The sequence below is a fragment of the Callospermophilus lateralis genome, chromosome 4, assembly GCF_048772815.1.
Source record: "Callospermophilus lateralis isolate mCalLat2 chromosome 4, mCalLat2.hap1, whole genome shotgun sequence".
NCBI classification, from domain to species: domain Eukaryota; kingdom Metazoa; phylum Chordata; class Mammalia; order Rodentia; family Sciuridae; genus Callospermophilus; species Callospermophilus lateralis.
Window position 1 is genome coordinate 107,624,539 of NC_135308.1, and position 19,225 is coordinate 107,643,763.

The following is a 19,225-nucleotide window of genomic DNA, read 5'->3' on the forward strand; positions in this document are numbered from 1 at the left end:
CAGAAAAAGCATTTGACAAAATATAACACCCACTCATGTTTGAAACAGTGGAAAAACTAGGAATGGAGGGAACTTACCTCAACATTGTAAAAGCTGTAAATGACAAACTCAAGGGGAATGTTATTCTGAATGGAGAAAAACTGAAAGCATTCCCTCTAAATGGAACAAGACAGGGACGTCCACTTTTACCACTCCTATTCAACACATTACTTGGAACTATAGCCAGAATAATCAGGCAAGAGAAGGGAATTAAAGGGATACAAATAGGAAAAGAAGAACTCAAACTATCTCTGTTTGCCAATGACATGATCCTATATTTACAAAATCCAAAACAACAACAACAACAAAAAACCTCCACCAGAAAACTTCTAGAACTCATAAATGAATCCAGCAAAGTAGTAGATATAAAGTCAATACTCATAAATCAGTTGTGTTTCTGTACTCCAATGGTGAATTGGCTGAAAAAGCAATTAGAAAAACTATCCCTTTCACAATAGTCTCAAAACAAAGAAACAAACAAACCAACAAACAACTGTCGGGAGCTGCCATGGATGCAGATGCCTTCAATCCTGATGCCCCGGGGCACTGACTACCTTCAGTCTGGCATGATATTGCCAGGTTGCAATAACTTGGGTGTTACCCCAGCCCGGATAGCAAGGCGTGGCTCCAGGTGTAGGTGTCACTGGTAAGTTACACTCACCTGTTCCTTTGTAATCCTACTCCCTTGACCTTTTTGGGATAGGATGTTCCATGGAAACTCCCCTTGTGTGTTCCCTATATAAGAATAAAGAATTCCGGTGGCTTTCTCTTTTGCCAAGGACTCTTAAAGTTGCTGAGCCATCTCCGGATTACTGAAAGGGTATTTCTGTGTGGTTGTGTGCTTTCTTTGTCGTTTTCTTGAGTTACTGGAATTGTCAGATTTTGTGAACCCAGCATTAGGTTGCCAGCTAGGATAGATGGCTATAAACAACAACGACAAAAATCCTTGGGAAGAATCTAACAAAAGAGGTGAAGGACATCTACGATGAACTGGCTGGGATTAAAGGTAAGGCCACCACTCCTGGATGTAGGCCATAATCTCATGTAACTGTTTTTACTTAATGTTGAAATCATCATCTTAAATATTTTTAGGATCAATTCACTATATGTGATAGTCCCCAGTTGAAAAAATGAAAAGAGTAACTTTTTCTATTTAAAAGCCCATGAACTCTAGCTTCCAGTCAAGATAAAGTAACAAGGATCTCTCATCTGAGACAACCAAAAATCCCAGACAAAATATTGGAAACAGAGCTGGGGCTGTAGCTCAGTGGTAGAGTGCTCACTCGCCTTGCATGTGGGAGGCCCTGGGTTCAATCCTCAGCATCACATAAAAATAAAATAAAAGTATGGTGTCCAGCTACAACTAAAAACAATTAAAAAATATTTGAAACAACTTTTTAAGGATTTAGGCAGCAAAGAGATCCCTAAGACACGGGAAATAACAAAGAGAGCTTTAAAGGTAACTCCAGCTTATTAGGTTGGAAGAATTTTTCAGTTTATGGTTCAGGGAGAGAGAACTCAGGCAGAGTCTGAGGAGTTTATATTTCGTTGAAGAGATAGCACTGATAGCTCAGATAGTCCAGGTGGCTAGAATTTCAGGACACAGTGGTAGAGAAGTAAGTAGCACAATGAGAGATATCCAGACATCTGCAGACAGTCTCTTTCAAGTATCAATAGACTCTTGGCAAATATGTGTATGTTCATGTGCACGTAAAAAAAATTTCAAAAGTATAACTGGAGACCATACCTTGTCTTAAACAGTGTCTGACATAGTATCTGCTGTCACCAGAACTCACAATGAATGGGGCATTGGGTATAGTACCCAGGTAGGTCTTGCTTTAGTAATGGAGAATAATTAGCCTTAGAGTAAGTACTGTTCTTGAACCCACCTACCAAATCAGTCGTGAAAACCCAACTTAAATACATCCTAGTTAAAAGCTCAAAATATTTCTAGAAATATGAAAATATCCACAACCAAGTAAGACATAAGATAAGCAAAGAAGCATGATAACATGACCCTTAATAAGAATATTCAATCAATGGAAACTTAACTAGAACTAACATGAAAGTGGGTACCAATTCCATATCTTCTAAATGTTATGGAGGAACAAAAAAGATTTTTAAAGGAACAAAATCAAACTTATAAAACTACTCGTTCTGTAACTAAAAAATACATTGGATGAGATTAATAATAGCACATTACATACCTTAGAAGAAAAGACTAGTGAACATAAAAGCAGCAAAGGGGCTATACAAAATAAAATGCAAAGAGAAAAACAAAAAAGAAGTATATTAGTGATACATAGAACAAATTTTAAATGCCATAGGATATGTGTAATTTGAGTTCCTTAAGAAGCAGGGAGTTCAGGAAAAAATATTTAAGAACTTGAGGCTGAAATTAGATCTGTTTTACATATCTGATTAAAACTTGAAGTTTGCACATTTAAGATTTGACACAAGTCACAAGCATAAGAAATATGAAGAAACATGAAGAAATTGCTCACTACTAATGAAAAAGATAAAATCTTAAAAGTAATAAGAAATAAAAGACATATTCCATGAGGAGAAAAACAGGTAAGAATTATAGTAGATTTCTCATAGGAAAAAATATAAGAGAGAATACAGTGGGATAGTCTTGTAAATACCAAACAACCTTAAAGGAACTCCATCTAGAATTCTATATTGGGTAAAAATATTTTTCAAAAACAAAGAAGAAAGAAAGACATTTTCAATCTGTATCTCAGGAAAGAATTTATTATCCGCAATTTTACAGTATAAGAAATATTAAAGGAAAACTTTTAGAAAAACGTAAATGATTCCAGAAGAGCTTGAGTTATGAATCTCCAGGAAATATACACTAACTGATAGGCTCCAACCAAATTGTTAAATATTACAAAATGAGAATTCCTTTAACAACTATTTAGCAATCATATATATATATATATAGTGTATTTGATTACATAGTAAGGATGCTGAGGTGCTTATAATCCATCCAGTAAAATGAACATTTTACATTTCTATATTTGTCAGTGTATAAGATTTGAAGTGGTCGCTGAACTCAGAATGTTGCATCAATTTTCAAGGAAAGCCACATCATCAGTCTGTCTAGCTAACTGCTGTTCATTGAGGATTCGTGGAACTGGGGAGGCTCTGGTAAACAAATAAAACTGTTACAGGAAACATCCAGGGAATCTGCAACTGGCTTTCTAGGCGAACCATTCCCCTGACAGAGGCGGCTTGCCATCCTTTTTCTAATATAACTTTCACAACCTCAAAAATCCTCAAGGAAGGCATGTCTCCTAGTAGCATGTCTAAGTGCTCCCATGATTAGCATGACTATCTGAGGCCACTGGTGGACACAGATGGTTATATAGATCCCAGGGAAATCTCTCTCCCAGATCCTCTGTCCTACTGACCAAATTCCACAAAGTTCAGAATTTGCAGATTTGATAGCAGGTGGTATCCTTTTCCAAAGACATCTTGCATTATTTGTGTCATTGTGGAGCAAATACAAGTCTAGAAGCTGACCATACACTGGAGGTGTAGCAATTCCTCCAGGAGACTCGAGCCTCTGCTTCTTGCACTGATTCAGCAACTTTTTGAAACTGAAGGTGCCTTCTGCCATCACTGCCCCTGGCATCTTCCCAGGTGATCTTGCTGCCAACTTGCACATTGCCAGACACTTTACTGCAGTGTAGACTTTAACCTGTAAGCATTTTTATAAATTTTATCTATAAACTTTCTTTTCAGTGCTTCTTTTTTCAGCATGCCATAAATTTTGACATTTTTTGTTTTGTTTTTTGCTTTTCTTCAAGATATTAATTTCCCTTTTTATTTTTATCTAATGCATTTGTTGCTCAAGAGTTGATTATTTTCATTTTCAATTTTCATGAATTTTCCCTTTCTTTTGCTGCTAATTTTTTCATTCCATTTTGTTCAGAAAATATACATGGTGTTAGTTTAATCTTCTGAAATTTATTGTCTTATTTGTGACCTAACAAGTAATCTGTCCTGGGAAATGTTTTTTGCGTGTTCTAGAAAGAGGTATAGTTTTTTTTTTTTTTTTTAATTGGGAGGAATGTTCTGAAAATGTGTGGTAGGTCTATTTGGTCTACCGTGTTATTCTAATCCTCAATTTCATTAGTGTTTTTTTTTTTCTTTTAAGGAAGTTAGTTTTTTTTTTTTTTTTTAACTTTATTTATTTATTTTTTATGTGGGGCTGCAGATCAAACCCAGTGCCTCAGATGTGCTAGGCAATGGCTCTGCCACTGAGCCACAACCCCAGCCCTCAGTATGATCTTGTGTCTAGATTTCTATTCATTATTAAAATCGAGGCATTGAAGTCCCTTACTCTTTTTGTGGTGTTGTTTTTTTCTTCCTCCTTTCTTTTTGTCAATTTTTGCCTCACATAGCTGTGTATGGGGATGTTGAGTACCCATATATTCATAACAGTTTTATCTTCCAGATGAATCAAACTTTTTTAATCCTCACACAGAATATACCAGTTGTTTTTTTTTTTTTACTTCAAATCCATTTTGTTTGATATTAAGTATGGCACTCTTGTTTTCTTGGGCTACAATTTACATGAAGCTACATGGACTATCTTTTTCACACCTTTCCTATTCAACCTGTGTGTGTCCTCATGCTCAGGTGAGTGTCTAGTGGACAGCAGGCTGATAATACTGTTGTTTGGGGTTTTGTTTTCTTGGTTTTTAAATTTCTTTAAACCCCTCCATCTCTTTGCAGTGGGGAGTTTAATTTTGTTTGTTGTTGTTTGTTGTTGTTGTTGTTTTACCTTTAATATGATTATTGAGGGGAAAGAGAGCCATTGTCATTTTTTTTGTCTATCTTAGAAAATTTTGTCCCTTTTTTCTCTTTTGTTGGATTCTATGTTTTTTTTTTTATTTTTTAAAATTAATCTGTTTTGTTTCCTTTTTCATCTTCCTTGCCTTTTGTAGCTATTTTCTTTGTGGTTATCAAGGAAGTGACAAGAAACAGTCTATAATGATAATAATCTATTTTTAGCTACTAACACTTACTAACTTACTAATTAACTAACTTACTAACTAACTCACTTACAGACTTACTAACTTACTAACAGTTGCATATGAATGCTCAGCACTTTTATCCCTCCCCCCATGTAAACATTTTATGTTCCTGATGTCCTAATATATGTATTTAAATATTGCAACTCATTAATTTATTGTTATTCTTGTGATTATTTTGTACTTTTAGACTTTAACATCTTTACCAGAGCAAGAAGTTATTTTTGTATTATGTATTATGTATTTTGTATGATGTATTATGTATTATTTATATATCTGCCTTTGTTAGTGAGCTCTATACCTTCATATGTTTTTTATTGCTGCTTTATTGTCCTTTCATTTCAACTTGAATGGCTCCCTTTACAGTTTTTTTTTCAAGATAAATTTTACTTTTAAGATAATTATACTACATGCCTAATTAAAGACATTTTATGTTATCATTCGTATCTTATAATTATACATAACAGTGGGGTTCATTTTGACATAGTTACAAACATGGCATGCAATTCTCTTCATTTCAATCCCCAGGACTTTCTCTTGCCTTCTGTTCTCTCCCCCCCTTCCCTCCCTCTACTTGCTCTACTAGTTGTCCTTCAGTTTATTTATATTTTCCTTTTAATTAGTGCTTTAGAGAAATAAATAAGGCAGGAATTACTGTGGTAGATTTGCACGTGTGCATACTATACTTTTGTCATTCTGAAGTTCCTCCCTTTTCCCATCTCTCCTTCTTCCCTCTGAATTCCCTTTCTCTTCTCCACTGATCTCCCTTCTATTTTCATGGGATTCTCTCATTTTTATTTCCTTAAACTACCGTGGCTTCTACCTATGAGTAAAAGCATTTGACTTTTGACTTTTCTGACTTATTTTACTTACTATCATGTTCTCCAGTTTCTTCCATTTAACAGAAAATGCCATGATTTTTTTTCTTCTTGGTGGCTGAGAAAAACTCCATTATGTATATATACCATATTTTCTTTATTCATTCGTCTGTTGAAGGGCACCTGGACTAGTTCCACAACTTGACTAATTTGAATGTGCTTCTATAAACATTGAAGTGCCTGTATCACTATAGTATGCTGGTTTTAATTCTTCTGGATATATACCAAGGAATGGGATAGCTGGGTCATATGCTGCTTTACAGTCCCATCCACAACATATGAGTGTAACTTTTCCCCCACATTCTCACCAGCACTTATCATTACTTGCATATTTGATGATTGCCACTCTAACTGGAGTGAGATAAAACTTTGTTTTGTTGTTTTTATTTTATTTTATTTTTTTATTTAGAGACAGGGGCTCACTAAATTTGTTAGGACCTCTGTAAATTGCTGAGGCTGGCTTTAGGATCTTCAGAAACCTTTTGCCTCAGCCTCCCGAGCCACTGGGATTACAGGTGTATACCACCACATCTGGCTTCAATGTAGTTTGGATTTGTATACCCTGATTGCTAGAGATGACAAACACTTTTCTATGTATTTGTTGGCCTTTTATATTTCTTTTCAGAAATGTCTGTTTAATTCTTTTGACCATTTATTTAAAGGACTATTTGGGTTTGTTTGTTTTTTGGTGTTGTTTTTGTGTTCATATATTCTGGATATTAATCCCCTGTCATAGGCGTATCTGCAAAGATTTTCTCCCGTTCTGTAGGCTCGCTAATCAAGATATTAATCATTTCCTTTGCTGTGTACAAGCTTTTTAATTAGATGCCATCCATTTATTGACTTATGGACTCTTGGTTTTATTTCTTGAACTTTAGTCATCTTATTAAGGAAGTCTGTGCCTCCACCAATGTTGGAATATTAAGCCTTCATTTTCTTCTACCAATTGCAGGTTTCCTAGTCTTATTTCTAGATTTTTGATCCACTTTGAGTTGAATTTCTTGCAGGGTGATAGGGATCTTGTTTCATCTTCCTACATATGAATATCTAGTTTTCCTAACACCATTAGTATAAAGGTTATCTTTCCTCCAAAATTTGTCTTGGGGATCTTTATTGAATATCAGTTGACTATGTGGGTTTGTCTGTGTCTTCTATCCCATTGGTCTTCAAGTATGTTTTGAGGTCACTAACATGCTTTTTTTTTTTTTTTTTGCTATAGCTCTGTAGTATAATTTAAGATCAAATATTGTGATATCTTCAGCACCACTCTCCATGTTCAGTATTCCTTTGTTATTCTGCACCTTTTATTCTTCCAAATGAATTGAAGGTGTTTTTTTCTAGTTTTGTGAAGATTGCCATTGATATTTTGAGAGGGATTGCATTGAATCTGTATAACACTTTTGGTCAGATGGCCAGTTTGACAATATTAATTCTGCCTGTTCAAGAACAGGGAGGTCTTTCCATCTTCTAAGGACTTCTTCAATTTATTTCTTCAGTGTTCTGTAGTTTTCAGTGTGAAAGTCTTTTACCTCCTTGCTTGGATTAATTGCCAAGTATTTTTTATTTATTGTGAATGGGATAGTTTTCCTAATTTTTTTTTTCTCATCAGATTTATTGAGTACAGGAAAGATTTAGAATTTTTTGTCAGCAAGTCTAGGTGTGAGGAACACTCTCAACTTTTGCTCATCTTGGAAAGACTTTATTTCTCGTTCATCATTTGAATGAGAGTTTTGCCACACATACTATTCTCCCTGCCCACCTTTGATACTGGGGATTGTACTCAGGAACGCTTAACCACTGAGTCACATGCCCAACTCTTTTTACTTTTTATTTTGAGAAAAGGTCTTGCTAGGTTGCTGAGGCTGGTCTTAAACTTGTGATCCTCCAGTCTCAGCCTCCTGCGTTTCTAGGATTACAGGCATGTATCACCATGCCAGGCCACATATACTGTTATTTAATTGACATCTCTTTTTTCAACACTTTAGATATATTACCCTCTTCCTTTTGGTCGTAATGTGTCTGCTAAGAAATACACTGACATTCTTATGAAGCTGCCCTTATATGTGCTGAATTGATTTTTAAACTTGTCTTGTACTTCTTATTTATTCTGAAATTGACATGCATATTGTTCTTATTTGACTTATTGGATGTTGCTCTATTCTGGTGCTTAATATAGAACCTGGCCCATAGAAAGGCTCTATAAACATTTGTTGAGAAAAGTGAGAAGGTTAACACTGATTTTGAGTTCATTTTTCTATTATTGATTTAAATTTTTTATTTATTCTATTTTTGAAAATTTGATTATTTGTGTCTCAATGTAAACTACTTTGGAATCATTCTATTTGGAGTTCACTGGAATTCTTGAATCTAAATGTTCATTTTCCTCCCCGGAATTGAGATTTCTGCCATTATTTGTTTAAATAAACTGATTTTTCCTTTATTCTGCTCTTCTTCTTGAAGTCCCCAAATGCACATATTCTTCTACTCAATGAAGTTTCATAAGTATTTTAGGAAGTTTTTACTCTTTTTTCATTCTTTTTTTTCCCCCCTTTGGTTCTATGACTACATAATTTCCAATGACTTGTCTCAAATTTTGCTAACATTTTTTTCTACCCAATAAGGTCTGCTGCTGAATTCTGCTAGTTATTTTTCTCAGTTCAGTTAGTTTATTCTTCAGTTCCAAAATTTCTGTTTGGCTGGCTCTTCTTTATATTTCTCAACTCTCTCTTGATATTTTCATGCTAGTTTCAGGAGATTTATTTTGTTCCTGTTTCTCTGTCTCCTTGTGTGTCTCATAATTTTGTATTGAAACACATGCAAATCTCCCAGTCTTTACAGATTGATTTTTTTTTCCAGAGGAAGGCCCTCACTAATCAGCTGAACTATAGATTATCAGGACAAATTGGGGGGAATATGACTTCTCTGGACCTGTGCATGCATTTTGTCAGAAAGGCTTTTTAGAACCTTATAATCACTTTCTCCTTGTGTTGTTTGTCTAAAATAATAAGTTCTTTAGTCCTGTTACAGAAAAAAAATTCCCTATTCTACCTTCATCTTAGCAATCACTAGACAAATATGTTGCTTCCTGAAGGAATGTGAGACCGACACCCAGTCCCTCAGAACATCTTCCAGAAAGCAAAAAATACTGAATGTATGCTCAGTTTCTCACCTTCCTCCAGAAATAGGAAATGAAAATATTCTGATTTCATCAGCACTCCAAATGTAGCAAGACACGAGTCATTTCTTCATGTAGCCTTCTGAAAAGTCAAGCTTTGAATGGGACATCCACTCTCATCTCTTTCCCCAAGGTAGAAGTCACAATCCAGAGTGCTTTCCTGGGACTAAACTGAACCATGTTGGAGAAGTATCTCATACAGATAAAATGAACTTGCTCTTCTTACCCATGGTAACTGTTCTTGACTTTTATGGGTGTACTGCAACTTTCTAACTTGATTCTGAAATTTTCATGAACAAATTTTGGTCCATATATTATTGTTAAAATTGTGGTTCTCATAGGAAATTGGGACTGAAACTTTTCATTTCATCATCATGCTAATATCACTTCCAATATTGTGCTTTTAATTTCAATTCTACTTGTTCATTGCTGGTATACAGAAAAGAAACTAATTTTTATATTTTAATCTTGTATCAGGAAAACTATCCATAACCAATTATTAGTTTCCTAAGGTTTTTCTTGTTGTTGATGATGATGTCTTGGAGTTTCTGTATATAATCAAGTTATATGCAAAAAAGGAGAGTTTTTTTATCCTTCCCAAACTATATCTATTTGCATGATTTTTCTAGGAATATCATAAGAGTATAAATGATATTCCTAGAAAATTAAGAGCTTAAGAGTATATATTTATTTTCTTATAGCCTGGGAAGCTGAAAGTCCAACATGAAGTTATCATCAGAGTTGATTTCCTCTGTGACCACTCTTTTTGGTTTATAGATGACTGTACTCTTATTGATTCTTTATATATTAAAGACTCTGTGCACATGCACCTATGGTGCTTCTCATGCCTCCTGATATCCTCTTCTTAAAAGTGCACCAGTTATATTGAATTAGGGCCCACCTATGGTCTTATTTTAAGTTTATTACATCTTTGAAAGAACTATCTTCAAATACAGTCATATTTTTAAGGACTGGAAGTTAGGGCTTCAACATAAAAATTTTAAAGAGAAACAATTCAGCCCATAAACTTTCTTATTATATTGCATTATCTAATGCTCTCAGTTGAAGATTGAAAAAGTATGAGAGGTGAAATTCTTCCCTTGTTCCTCATTGTAGAAGGAAATCTTCTAGTTTCTCACTATTAAAGATGATACTAACTGCAGATTTGTAATACATATTTTTTATCAAGTTGAGGCAGTTCTCTTATATAAGTTTGCTAAGAGCTCATTTACGCTTTGTCTGCTCATACGATCATCATAAAAACTCAATAAATTTCAAAAAATGGGAAGATTCAACTACCATACAGTCTCTGTTTATTAATGAGTTAAGTTGTTTGATATATATACCTGTAGGTTTTCAAATCCTCCTTTTTCTCCATTAACATTGACACATATTAATGAACCACTGGAGCATTTTCCCAGACTTAAATCTTATTCTCTTTAAATCTATATTCCACAAAGCTCAAGAAGAGTTTCCCTCATATTGACCAGCTGCTTTTAGGTACTCCAAAGTGTTATCTCTAAGAATACCTGTGACTCACCCCTCTGGATTTTAATTGTCTGTCCAAAGATTTGACTCTCACTAAATTGTAAACTCACTAAAGACTATAGTTATTTATTTATGAATCTATTATACTGGGAAATTTATGTAGGTAGCTGATAAAATTCATTAAATTTGAATAAATATATCCAGAGGTATAGAGGAGTAATTTTGGAGCACAGTCTGTTTTGATGACTTCCTTCCTTTTATATATTTACTAAATATTCCCCAGTAATAATTAAAACAAGATAAAATATAAAGAATTCAATCGAGGGAGTGAGTATTCCCAGATGTTTGCAATTATCAATTTCCCATTTTAGTTCTTTGAATAAGGATCCAGCAACCTGTACTCTCTCAGAGCACTCCACAATGCCTGGCATGTTCAAAATACAATTTTCCAAGTTAACACACATAATGAAGGTCATTTATTTCTGCATCATCATTATTATTCCTTCCTCTCTGTGTAGCACCTGCAAAATATTTCCTCAGGTTGATCATTTAATAACCATTACACAGGTGAACTTAGTCATAAAATCATTTGATTTATTGATTCATTTATTTTGAGGATTTCTTTTTGTTTTGTTTTCAGAATCTGTATCTCTTTATTGAAGTGATCTTTTGTTATCTGTATTTACCTCATAAATCAGTTTAACCATGAACATTCTAAATTCCTTCTCCAAAATTTTTTTCACTATAATGTTGATAGATTCTGACTTATTTTGGTTTATTTGAGGCAATTTGTTCACTTGCTTTTTCATGTTGTTTGTATGTCTATCCATCTAACAGTTGATTTTGAGACAGTAGGGTTCCTACCTTGTGGAACTATTGTGTCCCAGAAGATTTCTTGTACCTCATAGTTTAGGGGGAGTCAGAAAGTAACAACAACAGATGCAAACAATTCACAGCATTATACAAATAGCTCTTGCACTGAAATCTACAATCTTGATTGTTACAATACTCAGAAATAATATGATCAGTTATTGCCCATGGTAAAAACAGTTAATTTACATAGGGTTTCCAATTTCATGTGATGACAAGAGACTGAACAGAAGTGACATAGGATGTGAAAATTATGAGGAAAAACAAAAATAGACGTAAAAATTTAAAGAAAAAATGAAAGAGAGAACAATAGAAGTTTGCTCTTTGCAGAGAAAAAGAGAAAGAGTTGAAGGAAAAGAATAAGTGAGAAAAAGGAAATAATAAAAGTAAAATAACAAAAAAATTCTTAAAAATTAAAAGAAAGATAAAAGAAAAAAATACAGAATAGAAATAAAAGTTTAAAAAGTAAAATCTATATATACTAATCAAACATCTTAATCTTTGAAACATTTATCCCTGAAAAATAACTGCTTTCAAATAAAATAGTAGGAATGAAAAGAAAATGAGGATATATGAATAAGTACAAGCAACCAGTTAAAGATAGAGTTCTTCAATAGGAAAAGAAGTGATGGGCTGTAGAATAGGGTTTGTAAATTCAAGAGGTGAGTGGGGCATATGCAAGGGGGATGTAGGATGTTTTTTAAGAGGAAAAAACCTTAAAAAATATAAAAAAAACAAGAATTTTAACAATAGAAGTGAAAGAGTTAAAGGAAGAGTGAGAGAGTGGGCAATAGAGTTTGGCTATTGGCAAGAAAAAGAGAGAAGTAGAAACAAAGGAAAACTGACTTGTGAGTCAATAGGAAGTCAATCCAAAAATATACTAATCAAAGACTTACTCTTCAAAAAAAAAAAAAAAAAAAAGAGCACAAAAAAAGAAAAGAAAAGAAAAGCTTCCTTAGGGAAATGTTAAAAGCTAAAAAGAACAACAAAAACAAATATGTATATGTACAAATGCATAAATGTCCATCATTTGTCAATCAATACACATTCAAAAACAAATCAAATCATAACAAAAACAAAATAGCAAAATAGTCAATGAAAGGTTTTATTTATTTTTTTGCCCGCTTTCTGTGCCAAACTGTCTTTCTGTTTCTCAGCTTCCCTTCTCAGTGGGATGGTGTGAAGAGCTCTGGAAGATGCTGGCAGCCTGATTTCCTGAGTTTCCTTTGGAAGTTGCACAATGTATTACTTCAAGTGAAGCTCGCAGGGGCGGGGATTTGGTCTGTATTTCCTCAGGTGTTTTTTATGAGGAGGTTTTGGGGCATTAATGAATCAACATGCATCTAGCGCTGCATCCTACTACTCTCCACAGGGCACCACCCATGGGATGAGGGAGTCTGTCCATTGAGGATTCTGATTTTCAGGGATACTAAGGGTTTTTTTTTTTTTTTTTGGTTGCTTTTTGCTTCCCAAGGGGGGTTTTCAAGCACTGAGCTCAGTCCCTCCACCCCCGTTCAGTTTCTGTTGGTCCTGTGTGCTGTTGGATCCTGGTTCAATTAGAGGGATGGATAGAAGCTGAGGGCTTTCTCTATTACCTCTGATCTATATTACCACCAGGCAAAGCTGTTTTGGGAGCACTGATCTCTGTCACTCTTGGTTTCTCCCTGTTGCAGATCCTGCTCACTGCCAAGTCAACAGAGAGGGGAAGGGGGACATGGGCTTTCTCTGGCCTCTCTGATCTGTATTGTTCCCAGGCAAAATGGTCTCCATGCCAGAAAATCTCCTGATTTGCTAGATTCACTTTAGAGCTCACAGTTGGCATCAGCTGGATTCGTGTGTCGGTTTGTGCCTTGAATTCATAAATATAAGCTCCTGGTCTAAGTTTGCACAACTTTCTCACAGACATATTTATGTTTTGAGCTCCTTGTGCATGGCTGGGAGACCATGACTTTTATGTACCAGTTTACTGGGCCAATAGCCTCTGGGTCTGCCCTGGGCAGGCTGCCCGCCTTCGATCCTGGGGTTCCCCATACCAAGATATTCCAATACTTATAAGTCTTTTCAGACCTTGTATTTTACCCCCAGCCCCAACTTCCTCCAATTCAGTTCCTTGGCCTTATTTGATGTGCTCCAACTTTCCCAATGTTCAAGGTTTTCAGTTGGATACTGATTATCAGTGGAGTGTTTTTCCTTTTCTCTCACCTCCTGGAGAAGTAGTTTCCTCACTGTTTGAGTCCTGAGTCATGGAGCTCAGAGAACCAGGATTTGTTTGAATGGTATAATAAAGTATGGAAACATTGTTCAACACTATGGCATACACATTGATTTGGTGAAATAAAATTATATTGGAGATAAGTAAAAGAGATCCTTGTTAAAAATTCTTCCCTAACATCCACAACATCTCCCATATCCAGGATTTTCAGGATTAATGATGTCTCAGAGGGGTAAAAAGTAATTCTTCCCTAACATCCACAACATCTCCCATATCCAGGATTTTCAGGATTAATGATGTCTCAGAGGGGTAAAAAGTAATATTTGGCAAGGGAATATCACCTGGCAAAAGCCACTAAGAGTATTTTTGTCACATTCGGGAGAATAACATTATTGGTTACAAGAGGTATGAAATAAACAGCCACAATACAACTGTTGGGACAGAAATTAGATTCATAGAATAGCATTTTTCTTCTCTAGAAGTTTTTTAAGAGCCTCTTTGACATCTTTGTTTCTCAGGGAGTAAATCAAAGGGTTCAACATAGGTGTGACTAGGGAGTAACATAAGGAGGCCACTTTGCTCAGTTCAGGAAACCTATCAGGGGTGAGGTACATGAAGAAGACAGCCCCGTACAGCACACTCACGACTCCCAGGTGGGAGCTGCAAGTGGAGAAGGCTTTCTTGCGGCCCTCAGTGGAGCGAATCTTTAGAACTGTGGACACAATATACATGTAAGAAACAACAATGACTATGATGGTTGGCAAGATAATGATGATAGATAAGGTAAAAGAGACGATTCTGTGGACAAAGAGGTCAGAACAAGATAATCTCTGAAGTGGGCGAACATCACAGTAAAAGTGGTCAATGGCCCGAGAAGCACAAAAAGATAAAGTAAATGTCATGCTGGTTTGAAGAACTGAGCTTATGCAGCCACAGAAATAGGAGCCAGCCACCAACTGAGTGCAGAGACGTGCTGACATCTGAACAGAATAGAGGAGTGGGTTGCAGATGGCAATGAAGCGATCATAAGCCATGGCTGCCAGGAGAAATCCCTCTGTCACAATGAAGAGTGCAAATAGAAAGAGCTGGGCCACACAGCCTGCAAAGGAGATGGACTTGCTCTCAGACCAGAAGTTGGTCATGGCCTTGGGTGCAATAACAGATGAATAGAAGAGATCAACAAAAGACAGGTTGCCTAGGAAGAAATACATTGGTGTGTTCAGCCGGGGATCAATCATGATAATGGCCATCATCCCAACATTCCCTAGAAGGATCATGACATAGACAAGCAGAAATATCAGGAAGAGGAGAAGATGGAGCTCATAGCGCACCCTGAAGCCTATGAGAATGAAGTCAGTCATTTCTGAGTGATTGCTTGTTTCCCTGTCACCCATGGAAGACACCTGATGAGAGGCATAAGGCAAAATAAACAAAATACACTCTTAGCTTTGATCTTAGCATTATAAATCATCTGTACAGTATTTAGATTTACAAGATTATTCTGAAATCATTGTTAATTTTATCCTTGTAGAAAAACTGTGACTTAAATAGAATTCGACTAAGTGATTTTTGAATTGAATTTTTTTTCCCTTCACTTCTTAGAGTGGTAGGATTTTTTTTTTTTTCTGTGCATGTAATGGAATTTCTACTGAAACATTTAAAAATACCACTATCTACATATTTTCCCCTCTGGTTTACATAATAATTTCAGTATCATTAAACAGTGACTGGGGGGCTGGGGATGTGGCTCAAGCGGTAGCGCACTCGCCTGGCATGCGTGAGGCCCGGGTTCGATCCTCAGCACCACATACAAACAAAGATGTGTCCGCCAAAAACTAAAAAATAAATGTTAAAAAAATTCTCTCTCTCTCTCTCTCTCTCTCTCTCTCTCTCTCTCTCTCTCTCTCTCCTCTCTCTCTCTAAAAAAAAAAAACAGTGACTGGAAGAGAGTACAAATAATTGATGAATTGCATTCAGGAAGCACTTTAGGTACTCTGGATTTGGAGATATTGGGGTCTTTAGTAATCACATTTAGGAAAACCTGTGGGTTTGATGTATAGTACTAACAAATATAAAGAAAGTGACTATATTTTTAAAATTATTTAAGATATTCAATTGCATTTTGTAGGTCCTGGAAACTGAATTCTATACCCACTAAATTTGTATACCTACTAAAATAAAAGGTGTGCACAATCAATTTAAAAATATGACAATCGCTCTCCCAGATGCAATATCAATAGTGTTTCATTAAAAAAAAAATTGCATTCCCTTAGCTTACAGTTCATGGTTCTTTAAGAAGAGGTCTTCAGAAGAGTCACTTTAGAAATGTAAATGGAACAAAATATGCATATGAGAGAAATGTTAATTGCATTCTTATGTATCCTGAATTAATCCTCATAACTACCATTAATTGGTTAGACAGCTTAAGTAGATTTGAACTCCTTGTATTAAGAACATGGTATACTTTTTTCTTTCCCTTCAGGATTATGTATCATTCCGTATGGACAATAGTAATAGCAGCAAATATATATCAGGCATTTTAAATATGCCAGACACTTTTCTCAAGGTTTTCATAATAGCTTGTTTAATCCATGCAATAATAATATAAGGTGAATACTTTTATATTGCCATGTCTACAGGTAGGGTACAGAGAAATAAAGTCTGTTGAAATTCACCTGCTGGGTCAGCATGTAGTTCAAGGCTAAGAAACTTGTCTCCAGAATACATTCTTCTAATCATTCTTAATGGTTTATTAATACTATTGCCTTTTTAAAAGGAAATCTTTCTGTTCCTTTACTTAAATTCTACTGGTGCTTTCATGTTAAAGTTTCCTATCTTTAAAATAAATTTCCTAATTCTCTCATCTGGGTCAAAATACCTCCCAAGGATAATAGATATTATCACCATATTTTCATATTAAATATTAATTATTCCTCACATAACAATATATTTCTTAAGATGGGACATAACTTGTTCTCCATATAGTGTCACCATGATACATTCTGTGCCTGGCAAATGGCATATCTATAAATGTTTATTATGTAGTTAAAAGCGGAATAATAATTGAGCATGCAGAAAGCAAGGAAAATGAAATACTCTGGCGGTCAGCATTGATTTTGGATTAGGACAGATTTAGGTTCTCACTTCCTGAATGAGACCTTGAGAGAGTTCTTTATTGTGTAGAGAGCATTTGTGTAGTGTTCCTTGTTGTATAGAGTACTCAAACAGAAAAAGGCAAATAAGAGCAATAAAATTCTCAAAGTTTTCTTGTGGATACAAAATCATGTATGTAGACAAATCATTTGACACCATATTCAGCAAAGTATTCAATAAATGTAGCCATGATTCCTTTTATTGGAATTTCAAAAACAATCAATACTGAAGCAGTTGAACAGTAATAAAATGCAAATGGGCCTTTGAGGCTAAATCATTCTATGTTGAGGGAAAGAATAAGAGAATTTTTTAAAGGTTTATAGAAAATGAAGAAATCTATGAGCAATGTAATATTTTCCCTGAGGAAAAAACAGGACAAAGTGTTATCATAATTCAAGACGATTTTAAAAATTAAAAATAAAATGTGCACCAATCCTATCAAAAATTAAGTATGGAGACTACTTTATTGTAAAGAAGAATGATTTTTAATTAAGTCATACTTTATGGTCTGGGGAGGTGTGCTTACTTTAGTAGTGAAAGAGAGCCTGAGTAGTTACGAAGTTTTGAAAAACAGTATATTTTATTTGTCTTCCTTTGATTTTGCCTAAATTCCTTTAATTTCCAATGTTTATTCTTATGAAACTCTTTCAAATATCATGCTTTAATATTACTATTAAATATTCATTATTCCTCACCTGATAACAATTTCCTTAATATAAAAATCAACTTGTTCATTGCATATTTATTATCAGCATAATGTTCTGAGTCTGGAAAATGGCAAATAATATACATATTTATTGTATAGATAAAAGTATATCTAATTAGCATGCAGAGTCAGAGAAATGTTTAATAAATCCGTATCTTAAATATCATGAATATTATAGCATCACAAACATTAGTAAATATATGGCTTAAGACATTTTATCTGGAAAAAAGAGTTCTTCCCAAAGCAGCCAACAAACAAACAATAGTTTGTGGTTAATTATTTGACAAAAGCTCAAGTGTTTTAAAAGTTATTTTTTACCTTGTGTTATTTGGTAGTTGATCAGATCTACTAAAGATGAAGCAGTGAAATCCAAAGTTTTCCCTTTTTTTTTTAATTCTAGAAAAGGCAAACATAAAGTTAATTAATTGCTATGTCACAACTACAAATACTGGAAAATGATGATTTTGATATAAAATGAACCAAGTCCATGAGGACCATAGAGACTCTAGATTTTTAAAAAGAGAGAGCATAAATAATACAAAAAATGAGTGTTAGTTATCTTAGTTTTAAATTCCTGCCATACAGAAATGTCACCTATTTTTCTCATCTGTATTTTTTAAACTGTGCTTTCCTTCAGTAGTTGATTTCTTGAGTATTTATGTAATCTTTCTCAGGAGAAAATCAAGGTGAATTTTCTAAATAACGCTCTGTCAAAACTGAAATGATAACAGGATCTATAGTCTATAGTTACATAATGTGAACCCCAAGAATCAAACATCAGAATAGCTTCTCTCCTGCATTCTTAGGTGCTCATATAATTTTAAGGAAGGAGAATATATTGTCGTGGATATGTAAGTAGAGGTTCAGATTCCTAAACCATCTGGAATCTAATAATCTGCAAAAATATCAGCCTCAGTTGTTCTTAAGGGTTTTGGATTTATTATAACAGTGTAACTTTTCCCAATAATTGCAGCATTGAGATTTCTCTTGCCTTCTGGGAGACAGTCACCTTTGGGAGAGAAGGAAATGTAAGTCAATTATTACATGTCTTGGCTCCAGAACCAAGTTCATGAGGACCATAGAGACTCTAGATTTTTAAAAAGAGAGAGCATAATAGAACTTAAATAATACAAAAGTTTTCCTCTTTCCTTGTGTGAATGCTTAGATAGGAACCAAAAGGAAGTTTCCATTTTAATTTTTACATTGAAAAGTCACATTTTCAACTTAACATCATAATATAATTTTTGGTAAACAAATTTAAATAGATATAAAAAGAGATATTATATTTCATAATAAATTTTAAGGGAATTTTTTTGTCTTACTTGTAAGTCACCAGTGTGCTTTTGATTTTGTTTCCCTAACATCTGAAAATATGCAACACTTTTTTTTCAGATATTTGTTGGCCACTGTTATTTCTTTTCAGAAACATCTGTTTAGCTTATTTGCATACTTACTGTTTAGGTTATCTGTGTTTTAGGTGTTAATTTTTTTTTGAGTTTTTATGTATATTAGATATTAATCTCCCCTTGGGGAGTAGCCAGAAAGGATTTTTTTTTTTTCTGATTCTGTAAGATCTCTGTTCATGTTCTTGATTGTTTTCTTTTCAGTACAGAAACTTTTTAATTTAATGTCTGCTAGCTTTATTTATATCCATAGGTT

General features: G+C 34.5%; 1 protein-coding gene and 1 pseudogene across 1 annotated transcript; both read right to left on the reverse strand.

The window, feature by feature from the left end:
• Positions 1-3,110: 3,110 nt before the first annotated feature.
• Positions 3,111-3,679, reverse strand: LOC143396922 (COP9 signalosome complex subunit 8 pseudogene; annotated as a pseudogene).
• A 10,480-nt stretch (positions 3,680-14,159) lies between these two features.
• Positions 14,160-15,168, reverse strand: LOC143396923 (olfactory receptor 9K2). The gene has a single exon (XM_076852937.1). It carries the CDS (start codon positions 15,099-15,101, stop codon positions 14,160-14,162), a length of 942 nt encoding a protein of 313 aa, XP_076709052.1. The 5' UTR covers positions 15,102-15,168.
• Between the last annotated feature and the right edge of the window lie 4,057 nt (positions 15,169-19,225).